Here is a 20,751-nt window from a genome sequence, read left to right on the forward strand (position 1 = left end):
AGGACTTTAACCACAAAAGTGCCGAACCAGTAATTCCCACACAGTGCTGTAAGCGGGAGATCAGCAAATCGTGATCCACAGTGTCAAATGCAGCTGTCATGTCCAACAAGACCAGCACTGCATATTTACCACGGTCTGTCGCTATCAGGATGTCATTCATAACTTTTACGAGGGCTGTCTCCGTGCTGTGGAATGGCTTAAAGCCGGACTGAAAGATTTCTGACAATTTAGAGTCATTCAAGTAGTCCATCAACTGAGTATAAACAATCCTTTCCAGAATCTTACTAAGAAAGGGAAGCTTAGAGATGGGTCTAAAATTTGATATGACTGAACTGTCTAAGCCTGGTTTCTTAAGTAAAGGATGTATGACTGCATGCTTAAATTCCCTAGGTACTTGACCAGACAAAAGACTAGTATTAATAATGTTCAGAATATGTGGTCCGATGATAGGAAATACCTTTTTTAAGAAAACGGGGAGGAACAACGTCATTTGGAGAGCCACACGGTTTAGCATTCAACACAAGTTTCTCTAAATCAGATAAAACAATTGGTAGAAAAGCAGAGAACAGACTTGAGCAAGAACCATGCATGGCTGGGTCAGCAATAGGTAGAGTCAGAGGTCTCAAACTAGCAACCTTGTCCACAAAATAATTAAGAAACTTATTGCACATAGCCGCAGAAGAGTGCAAAGAAGAAGAAGAAAATCAGACAGGGGTCTTTGTATTTTCAATGCAACTCTGTCCCTTTTTTTCGTCATTGTGTGGAAAATTGTCCTACTCAAAAGGCTGCCCTCAATCTTTTTTAATAATACCAATATTGACTAAGTAGTTTTTATTTATACACTTAAACTTATTTGACTTAGGCACAGTTGTTACATCAAAGAGTAATCTTTACCTTGATACTTGGCATCAATTTCCTTCATGAGGGACACGCTCCTTTGCAAGTCAAAAGGAAGGGACTCCACAAGGTCCAAATACTCCTCCACATAGTTCACAACAACGTGACCTGGGTCACCATTGGTCGGGTTCAGCATTGCGGATCCGTTTCCCCGCCGGCGCACTCCTACACCAGCACCTGTCAACAACATTAGCTTTTTCATTGATGAATCTAATACTCAAGTTTGCAAGTAAATATTACTTCACTGCCTCAAACGTTTTTGATTGAAGCATCATAACGTGTGTTTTACAGCGTTTTCGTCGTGTTTACTAACACCTGTAATCAAGAATCAGTTCTGGGCTGCAGACATACAGAAGAGAAGACAACTGATCTGCAGTCAGCCATACTGATGAAATTGCTACGTGTACTGCGAATGTGCCAACTGTTAGCTAACTCGAACTACCAATGCAGGATCTGCAAAGAAATACAAGACCCGGTGACTTCCGCTGGATAGCTGATAACTTGAAGTTGCTCGTATGGGGTGTCCTTACTGCAAGGTCTTCACAACTACAACGGAGCAGACAACTGTAATGCTAGCTAGCAGTGTTTCCCGGGGAACTGTAATCATTTTGGCTATGTGGAAGAATCACAGATGGATATGCTAACACAAAGCCTGCCACAAACAACAGGACACAAGTGAACTGCTGTGTTTGAATATTTCATCAAAAGCAGCAGCTGCCCTGTCGTGTCTAATGTTTGCCAAAGCTAACTACAGCAGCTATCCTGCCCTGCTGCTGCTGAGTCCATTTTAACGACAAGTAACGATACCCAACTTTTTCCAGTTTGCAAGTTTATGAATCTCTCAGTCTGCACCACACACTTATGAAAATGGGATTTTCAAAATGTGGCGTTAACTGTGGAACTCGCTGCTAAATGTTTTGGAAAGTTACATCTTAATGTGACAAACAACGCTTTGAACAACGGTCACCGAAGTGAATACGTTTCACCTTCAACACATTAAGCACCCACTGAACATTTACGGACAATTCTAGCTAACACGACGCGGACAAACAGAATGGTCTTTTACTGCTTTGGCACTTTAAAGTGGTCTTGACGCGTTGGCTTCGGCGTGTCTGTTAGCTGGATTAGCCGACTAGCTTATAACAATACTAAACGAAATTCAGCTCCAATCCTTACGGAAATACAGAGCAGATACCTCGCCACACTCATTCAGTTGCCATATAAGCGGAGGGTGAGTAAACTTACCTGTGAATACTCCGAGTTAACCTTACAGACTCTGTGATGCTGCTGTGGGTCTTGTTGCTAACGCTAGGTAGTGTGTGTGTGTAACTACGGTGGACTCGCAACAACGGAGCTAGCTGTTGGCTAATTCAGCTATGCGCATGCGCCGCATACTTTACACGAATCACACACGCCTCACTCTTCTGCTTTTAGGTTTACGATGCTGCAACCAACCAAAACACTTTGTTGTCCAGCAGGTATCGGTTTTCATGGACTTTACAAGTTAATATTCCCCACTGACTCTATAAAAGTCACGTTTTCTGCAGTCACTCACCCAGTAATACTTCCATGATGGCTTTTAAGAACTTTGTCGAAACAAACAAACAAAATCACATTTATAATTTATTTCAAAACGTATACAGGTTTCTGGTTTAGTGTGAGCCCATTCATCCTAATGTCTCAGTCTCTTTGGTGGGCTTGGTGAAGGCATTCATTATTCAACTAGTGGTTTTCTTTTTGTTACTTTTCCATTAAACACAACACAAACAACATGTCAGTGTGTATATTTTGCACCAAATTTCGATTCCGGGTTCAAATCAGTCATTAAAATTCAGCTAAAGAAGAACATTTCTTTCAATCCCAAAAAGGTTACGTTAGGAGCGTAAAATTTATTCTCTTTTTACAACTGTTTGCATCGCTGACTGTTTTTAGCTTTCGAACAGCTTTTTGAAGGCTGAGCTGATCTCCTGGATCATGTCTGACGTGGTGGTGGACCTGCCGTGCCGCTGGAATGCTTGACTGTTGCACTGCCTGGTGAGCGAACAAGCACCAAATGCAGCAACCACTGAGGGATTCATACTATAGGGGAGCAAAGGGAAAGAAGAAGGGGAAACAAAAGAGAGAATATACATCCAAATAAAGTGAACACGTACATTTCTCTGTGCAACATCACACTTTATGCATTCATTACATAGGAAAAGCCAAAAAATCATCGTGAGAAGTGGTCAGAACGTTTGGTGATAATTTTTATACACTCTCAGCATGTAAATCAGTGCACTCTGTAGGTAATGTGTGTAAATATATTTTTAAAAAAAACTATTTTTTATCCATTGAGCCCTGAAAAGCTTGGCCTATACATTCATTCAAACATAGCACAAAAAGCAAAAATCATGCCTTCACCTTCTGATCATTCCTGCTGTGGAAGCAGCATGGGCCCAGTGTGCCAGCACTCCCATAGATCCAGAAAGGAGATCCCCCTGTCCACCGCATCGTCTCCCGCTGCCTTCTAAATTGCATGAGTACACTACAAACAGCAGCACACGACACAGCGTCACAAAAGGAGCTCCGAAGCATCTGAGAATAAACAGAGTGAACGATCAGCCGGAAGAAATTAAAGCACGTTCTGTTTGATGCCAACCTTTGCTGCCATCTGTGATGAAATCCTGCTCCCCCTTCAGCACCAAGGTGAGGTTGCCCATAGCTACACTGAGCTGCATGACGCTCCGCTGATAATCACTGCTGTCCATGGGCTCATGGTGCTAATGCACACAGACAACGTAAAAAGACACACATCAGCATAGAGGATCACATGTTATTTGCTGTCAACTAGTGAGTGGGACTGAAATGTGCCAAGAAACTTACCAATGCCTCATACAATCGAGTGAATTCCATGAAGTTAGGCGTAAGGATGCCCTTCTGGTACCCTTGGATAACAGATGGTTGCTGTGTAACCAGCCATAATCCATCCTGTTAAGAATGATCAGACACACTATGTATGACTTAGCAAATGAAACACCTTCTGCTCCACATCTGGGACTTTATTTTATCAAGACTTACTGCATCAATGACTATGGGGATATCTCTTGCTTTCGACTTCTCAATGACCTCCTGAAATAGAGAGAGAGAGCGAGCACAGGGTCTGTCTTTAATAAGCCTTCCGTTGGGGTGGGGGGAAAAAAAGAAGTAGTAATTTATCAGCCACCAGTAACACTTGTGCTATAACAAGTGCTAGCAATAAGACTAGTCCGCCATGCTTATGTAGAAGTATCTAGCAGAGTAGCCGAGACTGTGTTAAGCGCAAGGAAGAATGAATGTGCTCCACGTGCCTTTGCTGTTTTCAATAATAAGTCTTCTCTTCCTAAGCCTGGTCCCACCACAAGTCCGTGTAGTCTTGGAAGCCATTTTTCTATTTCTTCCACTGCGTTAGGACTGTCCCTTCATTCACACACATACACACAGATTGTCAGACATGCTGGAATGCACAATTAATCCCAAATTTTCCAATTAGTTTGCAAGGAAAACACACACACACACACACACACACACACACACACACACACACACACACACACACACACACACACACACACAAAGTGAAGACTGATAACACTGTAACGGGTCTCTGAAGTGAGCAAACACAAATAGAAAGCAGTCGATGTTAATGTTTTCTGTAAGTGCCTCTTGTAGAGAAATGAGCCTTTTAACATTTTTTTGCTATAACAAGCTAATAATGGCTTTCTAAGAGCACACTGGCACAGGCTCACCAAACTGAAACGCAGTCATTAATGTTACTGTAAGGTTCCCAAGCCGCTCCAGCCACGACAAGTAAGCGTGAGCTGTGAAGGTTTGTACTGTCACACTGACAGAATACCCAGAATTATGACACTACCTGTTCATGATCTGACAAATGTCAGAAATTTAAATATTTAGGACAGTGATTACAGAATCATTGTGAGAAAGCAGCGTGTTAATTATAACACGCAACGTTTAATACAACGGAGTAGAGTGATGATAGTGAAATGCAGAATTTGGCTCCAAATAACATTACAACTCACAACAAAAAAAGAAGACGTGCGCAACTATTTATTTTGAAAATCTTATGCCTCGCCACAAAGCCTGGGTAAACTTTGATGTTTTTGCTTGCAATAACACACTGTGTAACATTTGTGAATGCATCCAAATTGTTTTGAAGGAAGGAAGGTTCAGGGCTGAAGCAATTAGCATCATGGGCTCATCCGGTTAGAATAAGAAAAAGCAGCCAGAATTATTCTCAGGGTTCTCTTTTTATTCTCAAATAAATAAGGCAAAGAAGGAAGGAAGGAAACAAAGACACACATGGACTGCTCTCTCTAAAAAGGACATAAAGTATGATTTAAGTAATTCAAAATGATACATAAACTCAGGAGACTCAAAGAGAAACTCACCTCAGCTGCCGCCCCATGTGGGAGTGAAGAAAGAGTGAGGGGTAGGTGAGTGCAGTCCTTATATACTGTGTGACATATAATGTGTGACAGGTGAGTGCAATTAAGGCCAAGCACCACACCCAATCAAAGGTGAGGAAAAGAAACAAGGTGCATCTGGTGAAGTGAATGTGCTAGAAGGTGAGCCTTTACAACACAAATACCAGTGCATAATGCTAATAAATACACACCATTGCACTCTCAATGATCCAACTGCTACCAGCTACTTCAAATCCTACAGAAAGATTATTATTGGCTCTGTACTTACAGAACTGGATGGACTATGAGCTCAGGGCTGTATGATTTGATTACAACTGCAGCATCTTTGGTGCAGAACACGTGAGACAAGTCAGCCCCCTGGAGATGAGAAAAAAACATGTATATACAATATACAATTAGAAAAAATTTTTTTAAAAATGAATGGACAAAATTGATAGTCAAGCTTTACTGCCTACCACTTTTAAAGCAGAGATGGCAGCAAAGTAAGGAGCTCCAGTGTAGCTTTAGAGATTAGAGATGAAGAGAAATTAGGGCAAATGTTCCACTGAATTTGTTTTTTTCTTTTAAATCATGCAGGAATCTTTTATGCAACATACTCTTGACATCCTCCAATGATCCCAATACGTCCATCTTGTCCCTTGTGTTTTTTGGATGTCAGCGGAGGGACTATGTTCTTTACCAGTGGCAGGATGTCATCCTCCATACCTCTGTGCGACGTGGAGCCCAAACCGTAGAAGCGCTCAAAAACTGAGGAGATAAACAAAGTGAGAGTGTTCAGCGTACGAGCGAGTTTCAAACCACTGTGGTCGACAACAAAAACACACTAACACGATCCAAAATAAGAATAATAACTGAGTGTGATCTTTCACGTTACAGCTAATCTGCCTTCAGGTTTCTCTCCACATCAAGGCTTCACGCGTAGCGCCGGAACTAAATACCTAACGCCTGAGGGTCTGCGCTCAGAAATGGATTCTGCTGTGTGAGAGAGTCTGTCTGGGGCGAAGGGCGTTTGGGGTGACCGGAGTGGCCACGTGTATGCGACGGGGAGGTACTGGAAATGACCGGAGCGCGGCCAGGATTCGCCGTCTTGGACGGAGCGGATGCTGAGCCGGAGGAGGAGATGCTGGCGAACATCTGGCCAAGCATCTGAAGCATCTGCAGTTCCCGGGCATGCTCAGCTTCCCGGCGCCGGTCTTCTGCTTGCAAGCGCTGCTCCTCCATCCGGTAGAAGTTGTCCTCGGCTTGGGCGCTCTGCTCCAGGAACTGCTCCATCAGCTTCTCCATGGGGAAATTGGCGCGTCGCTTCCTGGGCCGTTTGGGCGCTCTGGCTGACAAACAGCTGGCCGACTGGCTGGTGTTAGGCGGCTTCGCACAAGTCCCTGAAGTGGAGAAGGGTGTGACATTATGTTAGCACACATACTCGAGTCACACTCGAGGCACTGAAACATGATAAAGCCACGAAAAAGTGATAGTGGATAACGTTGGACTCACCATTACTCCCCACTGTCACTTTAACCGGAATGGGGATGGGAACAGTTGGGTATTCCAACTTGACTTCAGTCTCAGCGGGATAAGGACACTCCCCTGTGCTCTCAGAGTAAGCATCCTGAGCATCTTCCCCATCCTCCTCCGGGCCATCGACGGCCTCCTCTCCTCCCGCACCGCTGTCTATAAACTCCTGGGCGTCCAGACTCGGCCGGTTACTCAAAATCCTCTCCATGGTGTCATAAAACTTGCAGATCTTGTGATACTGCCCATTATTCCGCAGATTGCCCTCCTTCGCCAACAAGTACTGCCTCTTGAGGCTCTTGATCCGCACCCTACACTGCTCGGGCGTCCTTTCAAACCCCATGGCTCCCAGCCTCCGGGAGACGTCGCGGTACACGAAGCTGTTTCGGAAGTTTCCATCCAGCGCCGCCTGGATGTCCTGCTCTCCCCAGATGTTCAGCAGCGTCCTCGTCTCCACGTCCGACCAGAGGAAGCCCCGCGTTGTGTTCGCTTGCATAGCTGATCCAAAACAGGCCGTCTCCCGGCGTAACCTCCACCCCCGGGGAATAAGTTGATTGGAGATGTTGACACTGCGGATTATGACGGCCGTTTGCTCTGGGTCTCTGCGCTCAGCCGCATCAATGCCGCGGACCACCGTCAGCCCAAACAACGACAAACGGCCATTTCGCTAGCTCAGAAGGACCAGCCGGGGTAATAATTTTGGTCTTAAACTTGAAGATCATCACAACGTGTGCAGGTCAAACTATTTGTTAGCTAGCTAAAAGCCTAGCCTTCTGTGTTTATCTCATTCGTGTCGTCAAAATGCGTAGCTCTGGGATAAACCGACAGGAGATCGGCTACAAGAGCCGTTTTCAAGCGGTAACACTACATCGAGTAAATGTCCAAACTGACCTCTGATCAGTCCTTTGAGGTTAACTTCACCTTTCTCCGCCTGGTCCCCCGCCCCGCGAACGCATTTCTGCGGGGTCCTAGAGACCCACCTTTACAACGAGCCAAACTGTCAGCTGCTCGGCCAACACGGAGAGCACTGGACGACTCTAACGGCTCACCTAACGTTACAGTCTAAGGCTAAGTTTTAATGAAGTAAAACTTTGAGATAACGTCAGTCTTTTTTACCTTTCTCGTTTAAACAGGCCAAGGCGGCGATAAGCGACAGTGCAACTGGGATCGAGCAAAAAGCGAGCGCTTGAATCTGTTGAGGCATGCTCTCATTGTTTGTCTGACTGCAGTCACCCACTCTCGGAGCTTTATCACGGGCTGCACAGCCCTCTGTGGCACTCAGCTGTCCTTACCTAAACTTGAGCTGCGCTTCAACGCCGACAAGTGAACGCAAGTTAGTCTGATCATGAGGCGCCCTATAACCCAGCGCAGTACTACAGGAAGCGTGTGATGCCTTTAAAGGCTGCTCGGACACTCCTACATCCAAGTGGGCTGAGGGTGAAATCTGCTGTCGACGAGCCATCAAACCGGAAGCAGGTTTAAGCATGCGCTGCTTCAGCAGGGCCGGATTCTGAGACAAGCCCTCCTCCATAATAAAATGAAGCACACATCAAAATACACACAGAAGAGTAATAAGGTGCAGATGTTTTTAAGTTTATTTGCAGTTTTCATCTATTTGTGCTGATTTTAAGTTTTTTTCCAGCCATATTGCAAGTATAACCGTCTGTTTGCCTCTGTTTTTAGAAGTTTTGTATTTTTTAATACTCATTATTCAACCCCTCTGCCATAAAGAACTCTTCAGGAGGTCAGTCCTACTATGCACTATGAAAGTGTAGAGGTGGTAACAGGCGAACACACGTGAACTGTCAGGCACGAGATTCCATACACACATAATTTTAGAAGCATGTCAAAAAAAATATTTTACGTAGAAAGTGTAGCCTATTTTTATTTATCAAGTCTTCATTTCTAAACAAATATAATATCACCCTTAAAACTACAATTGAATTCATAGATTTAATGCATAAATTAAAATATTTTGTAACTGTAACTGTTTATCTAACTTTCTTCTAGTTATTGTTATATTTATTGTGAATAGATCACATGTTTCGATCGAAGCAGAAACATGATTGTTGAATATTTTTTACTTTCTTACAAATATCAGTCTACATTTTAGGCAGGCCATTGGCATAAAGTGAATGAATATTTATTTCTCAGCTAATAATTATAATCATCATCATCATCATCATCATCATGTTTTTGGTCCAGATTTTAAAGACCACATTGGCATTTTTTAGCCATTTGTCTCAGCCTGACAACAAAAAAAATATTTTTTAATCCTCCAAACTAACAGAAAAACACAATTAAGCGACACGTATACCACTAAGAGAGCGTAAAATCCCAGAAGAATGTGTGTTATGCTTAGTTTGAAAACTAATACCCGCCCACCGACTAATTACAAATCGGAATTATAGACAGTTTTACTTTTCTCCCTGGGTTTTGTCTGGTAGGCATAAAACAACTTCAGGCTTGACCACTCAAATCACACTTAAGCCTTGGAGACTGCTACTAACACCACACTAAAGGCATAAAGATAACCATAAGGAATGCTTTGAGGAGAGGTATATTATGTAATATTTGCTGTCAGTGCATTTTAATGAAAGAAGAAGAAGAAAATCAGACAGGGGTCTTTGTATTTTCAATGCAACTCTGTCCCTTTTTTTCGTCATTGTGTGGAAAATTGTCCTACTCAAAAGGCTGCCCTCAATCTTTTTTAATAATACCAATATTGACTAAGTAGTTTTTATTTATACACTTAAACTTATTTGACTTAGGCACAGTTGTTACATCAAAGAGTAATCTTTACCTTGATACTTGGCATCAATTTCCTTCATGAGGGACACGCTCCTTTGCAAGTCAAAAGGAAGGGACTCCACAAGGTCCAAATACTCCTCCACATAGTTCACAACAACGTGACCTGGGTCACCATTGGTCGGGTTCAGCATTGCGGATCCGTTTCCCCGCCGGCGCACTCCTACACCAGCACCTGTCAACAACATTAGCTTTTTCATTGATGAATCTAATACTCAAGTTTGCAAGTAAATATTACTTCACTGCCTCAAACGTTTTTGATTGAAGCATCATAACGTGTGTTTTACAGCGTTTTCGTCGTGTTTACTAACACCTGTAATCAAGAATCAGTTCTGGGCTGCAGACATACAGAAGAGAAGACAACTGATCTGCAGTCAGCCATACTGATGAAATTGCTACGTGTACTGCGAATGTGCCAACTGTTAGCTAACTCGAACTACCAATGCAGGATCTGCAAAGAAATACAAGACCCGGTGACTTCCGCTGGATAGCTGATAACTTGAAGTTGCTCGTATGGGGTGTCCTTACTGCAAGGTCTTCACAACTACAACGGAGCAGACAACTGTAATGCTAGCTAGCAGTGTTTCCCGGGGAACTGTAATCATTTTGGCTATGTGGAAGAATCACAGATGGATATGCTAACACAAAGCCTGCCACAAACAACAGGACACAAGTGAACTGCTGTGTTTGAATATTTCATCAAAAGCAGCAGCCGCCCTGTCGTGTCTAATGTTTGCCAAAGCTAACTACAGCAGCTATCCTGCCCTGCTGCTGCTGAGTCCATTTTAACGACAAGTAACGATACCCAACTTTTTCCAGTTTGCAAGTTTATGAATCTCTCAGTCTGCACCACACACTTATGAAAATGGGATTTTCAAAATGTGGCGTTAACTGTGGAACTCGCTGCTAAATGTTTTGGAAAGTTACATCTTAATGTGACAAACAACCAGTGTTGGGAAGGTTACTTTTAAAATGTATTCCATTACAGAATACATGCCCTAAAATGTATTCTGTAACGTATTCCGTTACGTTACTCAATGACAGTAACGTATTCTGAATACTTAATATATTATCATGCTTTTTACAACAACGTGAATGTACTATTGCTGTGTGATTTATTACTATTACTGAAGGTCCGCGACTCCGAACTGTAGTAAAGGGACCTCTGACTGATACGGCGGAGTCCCTGTCGGCTCATAGCCGAAAAATAGCTTTACTTTGTTGTGTGGGTCAACTCTGCTTGCCAGAGACAGAGAGAGGCGTTGAAAGACTGCTCCAACGGAACTTATTGTTTTCGGAGGAAAACACTAACACAGTGTACAGTCGAGCTTACTTACAACTGGGCTCGTCAGGCACTCTTCTTGGCTGAAGTGGTTATTATTATATTTACATGCTTCCAGCTCCCGTTTTTCCTCGATGACAACTTGTACCTTTCCACTCCCCTTTTTCTCACTGCGGTAAAGTGAGCCGTCATTTGTGAGCCGCGGTCAACCCAGCCGCCTCCTATCCGCCGCATAAATTTCCTTGCGCTTTTACACCAGTCTTTACGGTAGCGCCTTTTCGCTTTATATCCTGATTGAAAGCCTAGACTCGCGCGCGCGTGCACGCGCGTGAACAGTCGCACGCGCGCACACAAATTACAATGGAACAGCCCAATACAGCCATCGTGACAGTCTGGTTGTATATTCAAAAATTCATTAAAAATCATTCTTAAAAGTTGATGCCAAGCTTTCAACACAATCCTCTTCTCGGACACCTACTTTACCTCTGGGCCAGGTTTTACCCAGATTTACTGTAATATTACTCAGAAATCACAGTAAACTCAAATTCAATGCAATACAGTCAATGCACTACAATTATGTTTATTTCAAAAATTCATTAAAAGTCATCCTGAATAGTTGAGGTCCAACTTTCAACACATCCCTCCTCTGGGACACCTACTGTACCTATGTGCCACGTTTCATCCAGATTTACTGTAGAATTCCTCAGAAATTACAGGAAACTTATATTCAATTCAATACAGTCAATACAATACAATTATGTCAATTTTCAAAAATTCATTAAAAATCATCCTGAGTAGTTGATGTCCAACTTTCAACACATCCCCCCCTCTGGGACACCTACTGTACCTGTGTGCCAAGTTTCATCCAGATTTACTGTAGAATTCCTCAAAAATTAAAGGGTACTTGTATTCAATGCAATACAGCCAATACACTACAATTATGTCAATTTTCAAAAATTCATTAAAAATCATCCTGAGTAGTTGATGTCCAACTTTCAACAGATTCCTTCTCTGGGACACCTACTGTACCTGTGTGCCAGGTTTCAGCCAGATTTACTGTAGAATTCCTCTGAAACATTTCTTCAATCTAATACAGTCAGTACAATAGAATTATGTCAATTTTCAAAAATTCATTAAAAATCATCCTCAATAGATGAGGTCCAACTTTCAACACATTTCTCTTATGGGACACCTACTGTACCTGTGTGCCAAGTTTCAGCCAAATTTACTGTAAAATTCCTCAGAAATTAATTCAAACTTCTGTTCAATCCAATACAGCCAATACACTACAATTATGGCAATTTTCAAAAATTCATTAAAAATCATCCTGAATAGTTGAGGTTCAACTTTCAACACATTTCTCTTCTGGAACACCTACTGTACCTGTGTGCCAGGTTTCATCTCAATCCGCTGCATCAATAATTGTTTAATATTGATGGATCAAAAGTGCTGCGGAGAGAGTCATGACAGGGACTATAAAGAGACAGCATATTTGCTTGTCTTCACTGACTAGCTTTGAAATCCAGATTTTAATTTTAGAATATTAGGTGTACTTGTGGTTTGTATAGAATTTTAATGTTGAACAGGAATCAGAGTCTTCATCTCCCATCACCAGTGTGTGAATGGGTGGATGACTGGATATGTAAAGCGCTTTGGGGTCCTTAGGGACTAGTAAAGCGCTATATAAATCCAGGCCATTTACCATTCAAAATAAGAACACCAGGAAAGGAAACAGGGAGGGATAACAGAAACACTAAACACAAGACCCAGCCCCTAAGAGCGAATACAAAAACAGAAGAAACTAGAAAATAAACTCAAAACACTGATTCAGCAACCCAGGACCATGACAATTACAAATGTTCATAGCAAAACTAGGTAAGCATATTCTTACTGTTATAACAAACATAACTTTTTAACAAATCTGTATTTTTATTGCAGCGAACAGGTAAGGTTAAAGTTTAACACTCACTTTTGAGATTTGCAGACAACATGAAAAAACGGGGATCCAAACACTGTCTCGCAGCCTTTTCTATTAAAATACCACATGTAGCACTAAATCCGGTATCTGAACATAGTGAAATGTCTTCATTTGTAACATATTTATGGCTGTGATGAACCAGCATCTCTCTCATGTGTTCTACTACGTGTGACATGACGGTCATGAGTCTGCACACAGACGTCGTGTCGATGGCGCTGTGGTGAGGTCAGAATAACTAAGAGCTGATTACGCTCAAAACTGAGACTTTTTTTCTGATTGTAAACAGCCTTGAAAGTTAAATGTTGCTACCAGGGGCGTCATAGTGGAAGCAAAAGTGATGCTCAGATAAAGACACCCAAGGAGCCAAAGGAAGGAGGCAGCCGCAGGTCTCTCTCTCTCAAGGATGTAACACAAGATGAGCTCATACAGTGGAAATTAAACGTTATTAAAACAGCAAATATATTTTATCGGTGTGGTTGGTTTTAAGGCTGATTTAAAAAATTGCGTTCTTTTCTAAACAGAGGAGAGTTAAGCTTTTTTCATTATATATATATAACACAGAAAATGAAGACGTCATTTATTCATTGTTGAAAATCAGCGCAGTTTCAAGTAAACTGTGTGTCGGAAACATTAATAGATCAGTTCGCCCGCTTGTTTGAAATATTATGAGTAAGCCACAGGACCACAGGCAATAATCTGGGAGTGGGCAAAAAGACGTGATAGAGGCGGATGGAAGTGAAGAGAGCGTGGAAAATAAAGGTTTTCTACCACAGAGAAGAGCTTTTGCGTAAGTGGTGAAAATGGTTTTCGGCCTTTTTCAAACATTAAAGGAAAGAGAGAGTCGGGCCATGACGTCAGAAACTCTGACAGCCCGTTCTTTGTGGGCGTTACCTATTTTCAATGAGCCAATATGGAACGCTGTTGTAGGCGGGGCCTGGTTCAAAGATGAAAGGCAAGAGAACCAGGCCGTGACGTCACAGTCAACTCAAGTCTATAAATTGCAGGTGAAACCCACATTGGACCAGCACGTTTCTTACAGTCACGAGCGATACACTGGATGAGATTTTGTTCTGCGACCCTCAGTCATATTTGAATGTCTTTGTAACATCGTAGCTTAAATGTCAAAAACGAGTGACCAACAAGCAAAACCAGAATTAGTGTGCACTCTGCCAGAGAGCACACTGGGCGACCTGGAGGTCGAGGAGGAAGAAAATTTAAAAGTCCCAGAAGAGCAGAAAGTGGTGAAGGACACGAAAGAAATGCAGAACAAAGTGGACGAGCAGACAGAGCCATTAGCCGAGGCTAAGACAGAGAAAAACGACACGGCAACCCCAGATTCCTCCTCAAAGTTGTGTGTCAACAAAGTTGTTCAGTTGATGGTTTCAAACGCCACAGAAAAAGCTGAACTGAACCAAGTGAAAAATGCACTCGAAGAAACGGCCAAACTGGCAAAGAAAGAGTGTGAAGAGGCCAAAAAAGCAGTGAATGAAGCACAGGCAGCACTGTCAGAGGAGAAGACAATGATAGAGGACGCAAAGAGACAAACTGAACAGGAAAAACAAGTGTTAGAAGAAGTGCAGTTTGTATTCAAAGATGAGACCAATCGGGCTTCAGCTTCAGCTTTGGAAAAGACACTGAAGCTGCAGAAAAAGGTGCGCGTCAACTGGGTTATTCAGTTGGTGGTTTTACTGGCCAAAGAAAAAGTCTCCTCCAAATACAAGATCTTCACAGAGCGCCTCACTCCTAACTGCATCAGCCATCGTCTGATTGAGAAAATCTGGCCTGAAGTTGAGGAGAAACACTTGAATTTATCCCACGACAGCATTTTTAATGTGGGCAAGGCCATTCTCAAGGATCTTTGCAACACACACAACTGCAAAGAAAACCTTTTGATTTTTAATCTGAGGGAGCAGCTTGACAATATTACCGTCTCAATCTTCACCAAACACCTCTTGGCATTACCACCAAGAGTACTCAGTGTCTCTAAAGACAGGCAAGAGTACAAGGAAGTTGTAAAAAATGTGACCAAAGATCTGGTAATGCACGCCATGAGCGAAGGAAATGAGACGATGACACTGAATCCAGTAGCATCCGAGTTTATTGTAGAGAGGCTTTTCCAGAAGATCTGGGACAAAATTTTGTCAAAAAAGTACAAAATGTCCTTGGAGAACATTGGAGAACTCGCCCTGACAATATACAATGAACTCCATGACAGGTGGGATTCTCCAATGCTCTTAATGTGGTCAAGAAACCCAGTAATGGATGAAGCAATCGTCAGCAGCTTCAAAAAACATGCAAAATTGAGGAGCCAAAACATCATCTTTAGGGCTTTCTCATGTGCACGCTAAAATCGAACCAACACGTGCATGTGAATATTCATTTCAATTGGGCTTTCTAAATTTAATTTTGAAACCAGAGTGGTTAAAAATCACTACTCTTCTTCTCCCAACTTCCTTCCCTCATCACCAACTGGCCGAGGCAGATGGCCACCCCATCCTAGAGCCTGGGTCTGCCGGAGGTTTCTCTCTTTTAAAAGTGAGTTTTTCCTTCCCACTGTCGCCAAAGTGCTTGCTCTAGGGGATTGGAGTCTTTGTGCATTATTGTAGGGTCTTGACTTTACATTATAAAGCACCATGAGGGAAGTGTTGTTGGGATTTGGTCTGTTTCTTAACTCAAAAAGTCCAGTTACAACAGGACATTTTGAGTTAAAAAACAGAAAAAAAATAAATAAATAAAAATGAAAAAAAAAAAACCTTTGCATTTGTGCTTTGTTTCATTTACTATTTAAGAAGTTTGTTCTTCCTGCAACTTTTAAAAACAACAAACAACAAATAGCTGAGCTGTTGGATTTACTAAGTGCATCCAAGAATACAAACAAGCAGTCCTCACACACATTTGAGAAAAACTGAGAGACCTTTGAATCTTTATAGCTTACTGAATATTCATCTCTTTACTTTGTCTGCATGTGTCCACTTTTTTTCTTTTTCTATTTGTATTATTCTCATTTCAAAGACATTCAAAGCTGTTTGGAGACATGCAGAGTTCCTTAAAGATGAACCTAATATAATTACACGAGTTGTTTAACTGAGGTAATCACTCTTTCCCCCACAGTCCTACGATTTTTCCCTTTTTCTGTAAAGCAATGCAAATACATTTTGAATACTTTCAGTCAAGTATTTAACATTCATACAGGAATAAACTACAACAGAAACACAGTCACAAATATAGGCATTAAATATACAGACACCATATTTACATACACATTTAGTACAAATATAATGTTTAAAAGGAGTCTGATTCTTCAACTGATAAACATTTGTGTAGAATATATATGAACTGGAAGTGCTGGGTATACAAGTCTGGCCTAAGTCTTGGGTCAGAAAGACTGCAGCAGTCCAGGAGTTTAGTTCACCGTCTTTAATGAAGCTTCACAGAAGAACTGGTTACAGCAGGGCTTGCCATGATTAATCCAACCGTGATACAGCCAGATATGCACTTATAATTGTGGCAGATGCAGTATAGGTGACTATAAGCATGGTTGTCTGGAAACAGAAACAGGTAATACTATAATTAGTAGGGTCCACAAGGGGTCGCTGTAAGACCAGAAGTTGGCTAAATAGCACATATCTTCCCAGTTGCTAGTACTAAGGCAAGAATGTGGCAAGCTAACAAGAGTTAAACTAAACAATAAACAACAGAAAAATCCTTTAACCGCGGGATGTAATCATTGGAGGAGATTCTGGCAGCAATAATTAAAGCTGACACGGGCTCTTTCACAAAATCAGGAGGATGTGTGCTCATCTTCCAGCACCACACAGCACAGAGGATGCAAATATCACTCAGTATAAACCGGTGAAACGGCGCAGTCCTGTACCGCGTCTTCACCTCGGCAAAATTAAACCAGTCGAAATACCAAATGAGGCCAACAGTGGCTCGATGAAGCCATTCTCCACAAGGACTTTCCATGAAGTTCGTCTTGGCTGTGCAAGCGAAGAAGAATAAAACTAGCCAAGTGCAGATGAAGTGAGCGAAGATGAACCAGGGGAGCACGGAGGCGAAAAGAACGAGGGCAGTGAGACGACAAGAAATGAGTACCAGTGTCACGGCCTTTTAAGTTCTGGCGTTTATTTCGTTGAAAAATATAAACAAAAATCAACCCAATAATTTCAAACATAAACGAAAGTTAACTTAATCTTGGGGCTCAAGAGTTGGGAGTTCGCCTTGTAATCGGAAGGTTGCTGGTTCGAGCCCCGGCTTGGACCGTCTTGGCCGTTGTGCCCTTGGGCAAGACACTTCACCCGTTGCCTACTGGTGGTGGTCAGAGGGCCCGGTGGCGCCAGTGTCCGGCAGCCCCGCCTCTGTCAGTGCGCCCCAGGGTGGCTGTGGCTACAATGTAGCTTGCCATCACCAGTGTGTGAATGGGTGGATGACTGGATATGTAAAGCGCTTTGGGGTCCTTAGGGACTAGTAAAGCGCTATATAAATCCAGGCCATTTACCATTCAAAATAAGAACACCAGGAAAGGAAACAGGGAGGGATAACAGAAACACTAAACACAAGACCCAGCCCCTAAGAGCGAATACAAAAACAGAAGAAACTAGAAAATAAACTCAAAACACTGATTCAGCAACCCAGGACCATGACAATTACAAATGTTCATAGCAAAACTAGGTAAGCATATTCTTACTGTTATAACAAACATAACTTTTTAACAAATCTGTATTTTTATTGCAGCGAACAGGTAAGGTTAAAGTTTAACACTCACTTTTGAGATTTGCAGACAACATGAAAAAACGGGGATCCAAACACTGTCTCGCAGCCTTTTCTATTAAAATACCACATGTAGCACTAAATCCGGTATCTGAACATAGTGAAATGTCTTCATTTGTAACATATTTATGGCTGTGATGAACCAGCATCTCTCTCATGTGTTCTACTACGTGTGACATTGTTAAGAGATTTTCTACATTATACACTATAACTAAATCTCTATAATACAATATAATCAAGTAGGCCTTATATTCTAACCAAGTGTGCCTTATATTTAGTGTGTTCATATATTTTCACATAACCAAGCCTATTGTTGAAGAATCAGCTAACCAAGTTTATTGTTAAAGGAAAACTGATACATTCCTTACTTAAGTGTTTGAGATGTTTTGACAGCATGATATAATGATGCATTCTTTCCTATAATGTCTGTGATGTCAGATAAAGCATGATATACTACTGTATTTTTAATCCCAGTGTGTGAAAGATCAGATAAGCTGATTTCATGTTTAACCTCTTCCCTGACTGTTAAAAAGAGGAAGTACTATGTAACCCATTTTTGCCTTATAAATAAAGCAGCGAGCCTGTGCTCGGTGTGGTGTCTTCTCAGAGAGACATTCACCCGTGCGCACGTTTTCTAATTACTCTCTGAGTTGGTCTGCAGTTGTCTCATTTCTCTTACTTGTGTTTTGAACAAATGTCTACCCCTGACAGACATGACGGTCATGAGTCTGCACACAGACGTCGTGTCGATGGCGCTGTGGTGAGGTCAGAATAACTAAGAGCTGATTACGCTCAAAACTGAGACTTTTTTTCTGATTGTAAACAGCCTTGAAAGTTAAATGTTGCTACCAGGGGCGTCATAGTGGAAGCAAAAGTGATGCTCAGATAAAGACACCCAAGGAGCCAAAGGAAGGAGGCAGCCGCAGGTCTCTCTCTCTCAAGGATGTAACACAAGATGAGCTCATACAGTGGAAATTAAACGTTATTAAAACAGCAAATATATTTTATCGGTGTGGTTGGTTTTAAGGCTGATTTAAAAAATTGCGTTCTTTTCTAAACAGAGGAGAGTTCAGCTTTTTTCATTATATATATATAACACAGAAAATGAAGACGTCATTTATTCATTGTTGAAAATCAGCGCAGTTTCAAGTAAACTGTGTGTCGGAAACATTAATAGATCAGTTCGCCCGCTTGTTTGAAATATTATGAGTAAGCCACAGGACCACAGGCAATAATCTGGGAGTGGGCAAAAAGACGTGATAGAGGCGGATGGAAGTGAAGAGAGCGTGGAAAATAAAGGTTTTCTACCACAGAGAAGAGCTTTTGCGTAAGTGGTGAAAATGGTTTTCGGCCTTTTTCAAACATTAAAGGAAAGAGAGAGTCGGGCCATGACGTCAGAAACTCTGACAGCCCGTTCTTTGTGGGCGTTACCTATTTTCAATGAGCCAATATGGAACGCTGTTGTGGGCGGGGCCTGGTTCAAAGATGAAAGGCAAGAGAACCAGGCCGTGACGTCACAGTCAACTCAAGTCTATAAATTGCAGGTGAAACCCACATTGGACCAGCACGTTTCTTACAGTCACGAGCGATACACTGGATGAGATTTTGTTCTGCGACCCTCAGTCATATTTGAATGTCTTTGTAACATCGTAGCTTAAATGTCAAAAACGAGTGACCAACAAGCAAAACCAGAATTAGTGTGCACTCTGCCAGAGAGCACACTGGGCGACCTGGAGGTCGAGGAGAAAGAAAATTTAAAAGTCCCAGAAGAGCAGAAAGTGGTGAAGGACACGAAAGAAATGCAGAACAAAGTGGACGAGCAGACAGAGCCATTAGCCGAGGCTAAGACAGAGAAAAACGACACGGCAACCCCAGATTCCTCCTCAAAGTTGTGTGTCAACAAAGTTGTTCAGTTGATGGTTTCAAACGCCACAGAAAAAGCTGAACTGAACCAAGTGAAAAATGCACTCGAAGAAACGGCCAAACTGGCAAAGAAAGAGTGTGAAGAGGCCAAAAAAGCAGTGAATGAAGCACAGGCAGCACTGTCAGAGGAGAAGACAATGGTAGAGGACGCAAAGAGACAAACTGAACAGGAAAAACAAGTGTTAGAAGAAGTGCAGTTTGTATTCAAAGATGAGACCAATCGGGCTTCAGCTTCAGCTTTGGAAAAGACACTGAAGCTGCAGAAAAAGGTGCGCGTCAACTGGGTTATTCAGTTGGTGGTTTTACTGGCCAAAGAAAAAGTCTCCTCCAAATACAAGATCTTCACAGAGCGCCTCACTCCTAACTGCATCAGCCATCGTCTGATTGAGAAAATCTGGCCTGAAGTTGAGGAGAAACACTTGAATTTATCCCACGACAGCATTTTTAATGTGGGCAAGGCCATTCTCAAGGATCTTTGCAACACACACAACTGCAAAGAAAACCTTTTGATTTTTAATCTGAGGGAGCAGCTTGACAATATTACCGTCTCAATCTTCACCAAACACCTCTTGGCATTACCACCAAGAGTACTCAGTGTCTCTAAAGACAGGCAAGAGTACAAGGAAGTTGTAAAAAATGTGACCAAAGATCTGGTAATGCACGCCATGAGCGAAGGAAATGAGACGATGATACTGAATCCAGTAGCATCCGAGTTTATTGTAGAGAGGCTTTTCCAGAAGATCTGGGACAAAATTTTGTCAAAAAAGTACAAAATGTCCTTGGAGAACATTGGAGAACTCGCCCTGACAATATACAATGAACTCCATGACAGGTGGGATTCTCCAATGCTCTTAATGTGGTCAAGAAACCCAGTAATGGATGAAGCAATCGTCAGCAGCTTCAAAAAACATGCAAAATTGAGGAGCCAAAACATCATCTTTAGGGCTTTCTCATGTGCACGCTAAAATCGAACCAACACGTGCATGTGAATATTCATTTCAATTGGGCTTTCTAAATTTAATTTTGAAACCAGAGTGGTTAAAAATCACTACTCTTCTTCTCCCAACTTCCTTCCCTCATCACCAACTGGCCGAGGCAGATGGCCACCCCATCCTAGAGCCTGG

The 20,751-nt window shown here is 42.2% G+C and overlaps 2 protein-coding genes across 7 annotated transcripts in view; both read right to left on the bottom strand.

The window, feature by feature from the left end:
- Positions 1–20,751, bottom strand: part of ing1 (inhibitor of growth family, member 1) — a 29,586-nt gene that overhangs the window by 3,239 nt on the left and 5,596 nt on the right. The window contains exons 1-3 of one of the 4 annotated variants that reach the window (XM_085250511.1): positions 9,986–10,304; positions 9,670–9,849; positions 895–1,074 (exon numbers count right to left, since the gene is read on the bottom strand). In XM_085250511.1, the coding sequence (XP_085106637.1) occupies positions 895–1,074; positions 9,670–9,808 (319 nt within the window). In that variant the 5' untranslated portion in view covers positions 9,809–9,849; positions 9,986–10,304. Of the gene's footprint in view, positions 1–894; positions 1,075–1,210; positions 2,055–2,142; positions 2,362–9,669; positions 9,850–9,985; positions 10,305–20,751 lie in introns of those variants that run through there. The other 3 variants (XM_085250510.1, XM_085250512.1, XM_085250513.1) reach the window with 3 other exon arrangements.
- Positions 2,508–9,626, bottom strand: LOC146556629 (ATP-dependent (S)-NAD(P)H-hydrate dehydratase-like). Of its 3 annotated transcripts, XM_085250502.1 has the most exons (11): positions 6,849–7,975; positions 6,296–6,736; positions 5,954–6,104; positions 5,813–5,858; positions 5,626–5,714; positions 4,224–4,332; positions 3,955–4,005; positions 3,760–3,864; positions 3,536–3,656; positions 3,298–3,421; positions 2,508–2,976 (listed from the first exon to the last, which is right to left on the bottom strand). In XM_085250502.1, exons 1-11 carry the CDS (start codon positions 7,360–7,362, stop codon positions 2,826–2,828), a joined length of 1,902 nt encoding a protein of 633 aa, XP_085106628.1. In that variant the 5' UTR covers positions 7,363–7,975; the 3' UTR covers positions 2,508–2,825. The 3 variants fall into 3 exon arrangements, with proteins under 3 accessions (XP_085106628.1, XP_085106630.1, XP_085106629.1); XM_085250504.1 differs by lacking the exons at positions 6,296–6,736; positions 6,849–7,975 and adding an exon at positions 8,159–9,626; XM_085250503.1 differs by lacking the exons at positions 6,296–6,736; positions 6,849–7,975 and adding an exon at positions 7,983–8,152.

The sequence above is a fragment of the Mchenga conophoros genome, linkage group LG16, assembly GCF_057382185.1.
Source record: "Mchenga conophoros isolate Kocher_MC1m ecotype Shallow Benthic linkage group LG16, M_conophoros_male_GT1.1, whole genome shotgun sequence".
Lineage (NCBI taxonomy): Eukaryota > Metazoa > Chordata > Actinopteri > Cichliformes > Cichlidae > Mchenga > Mchenga conophoros.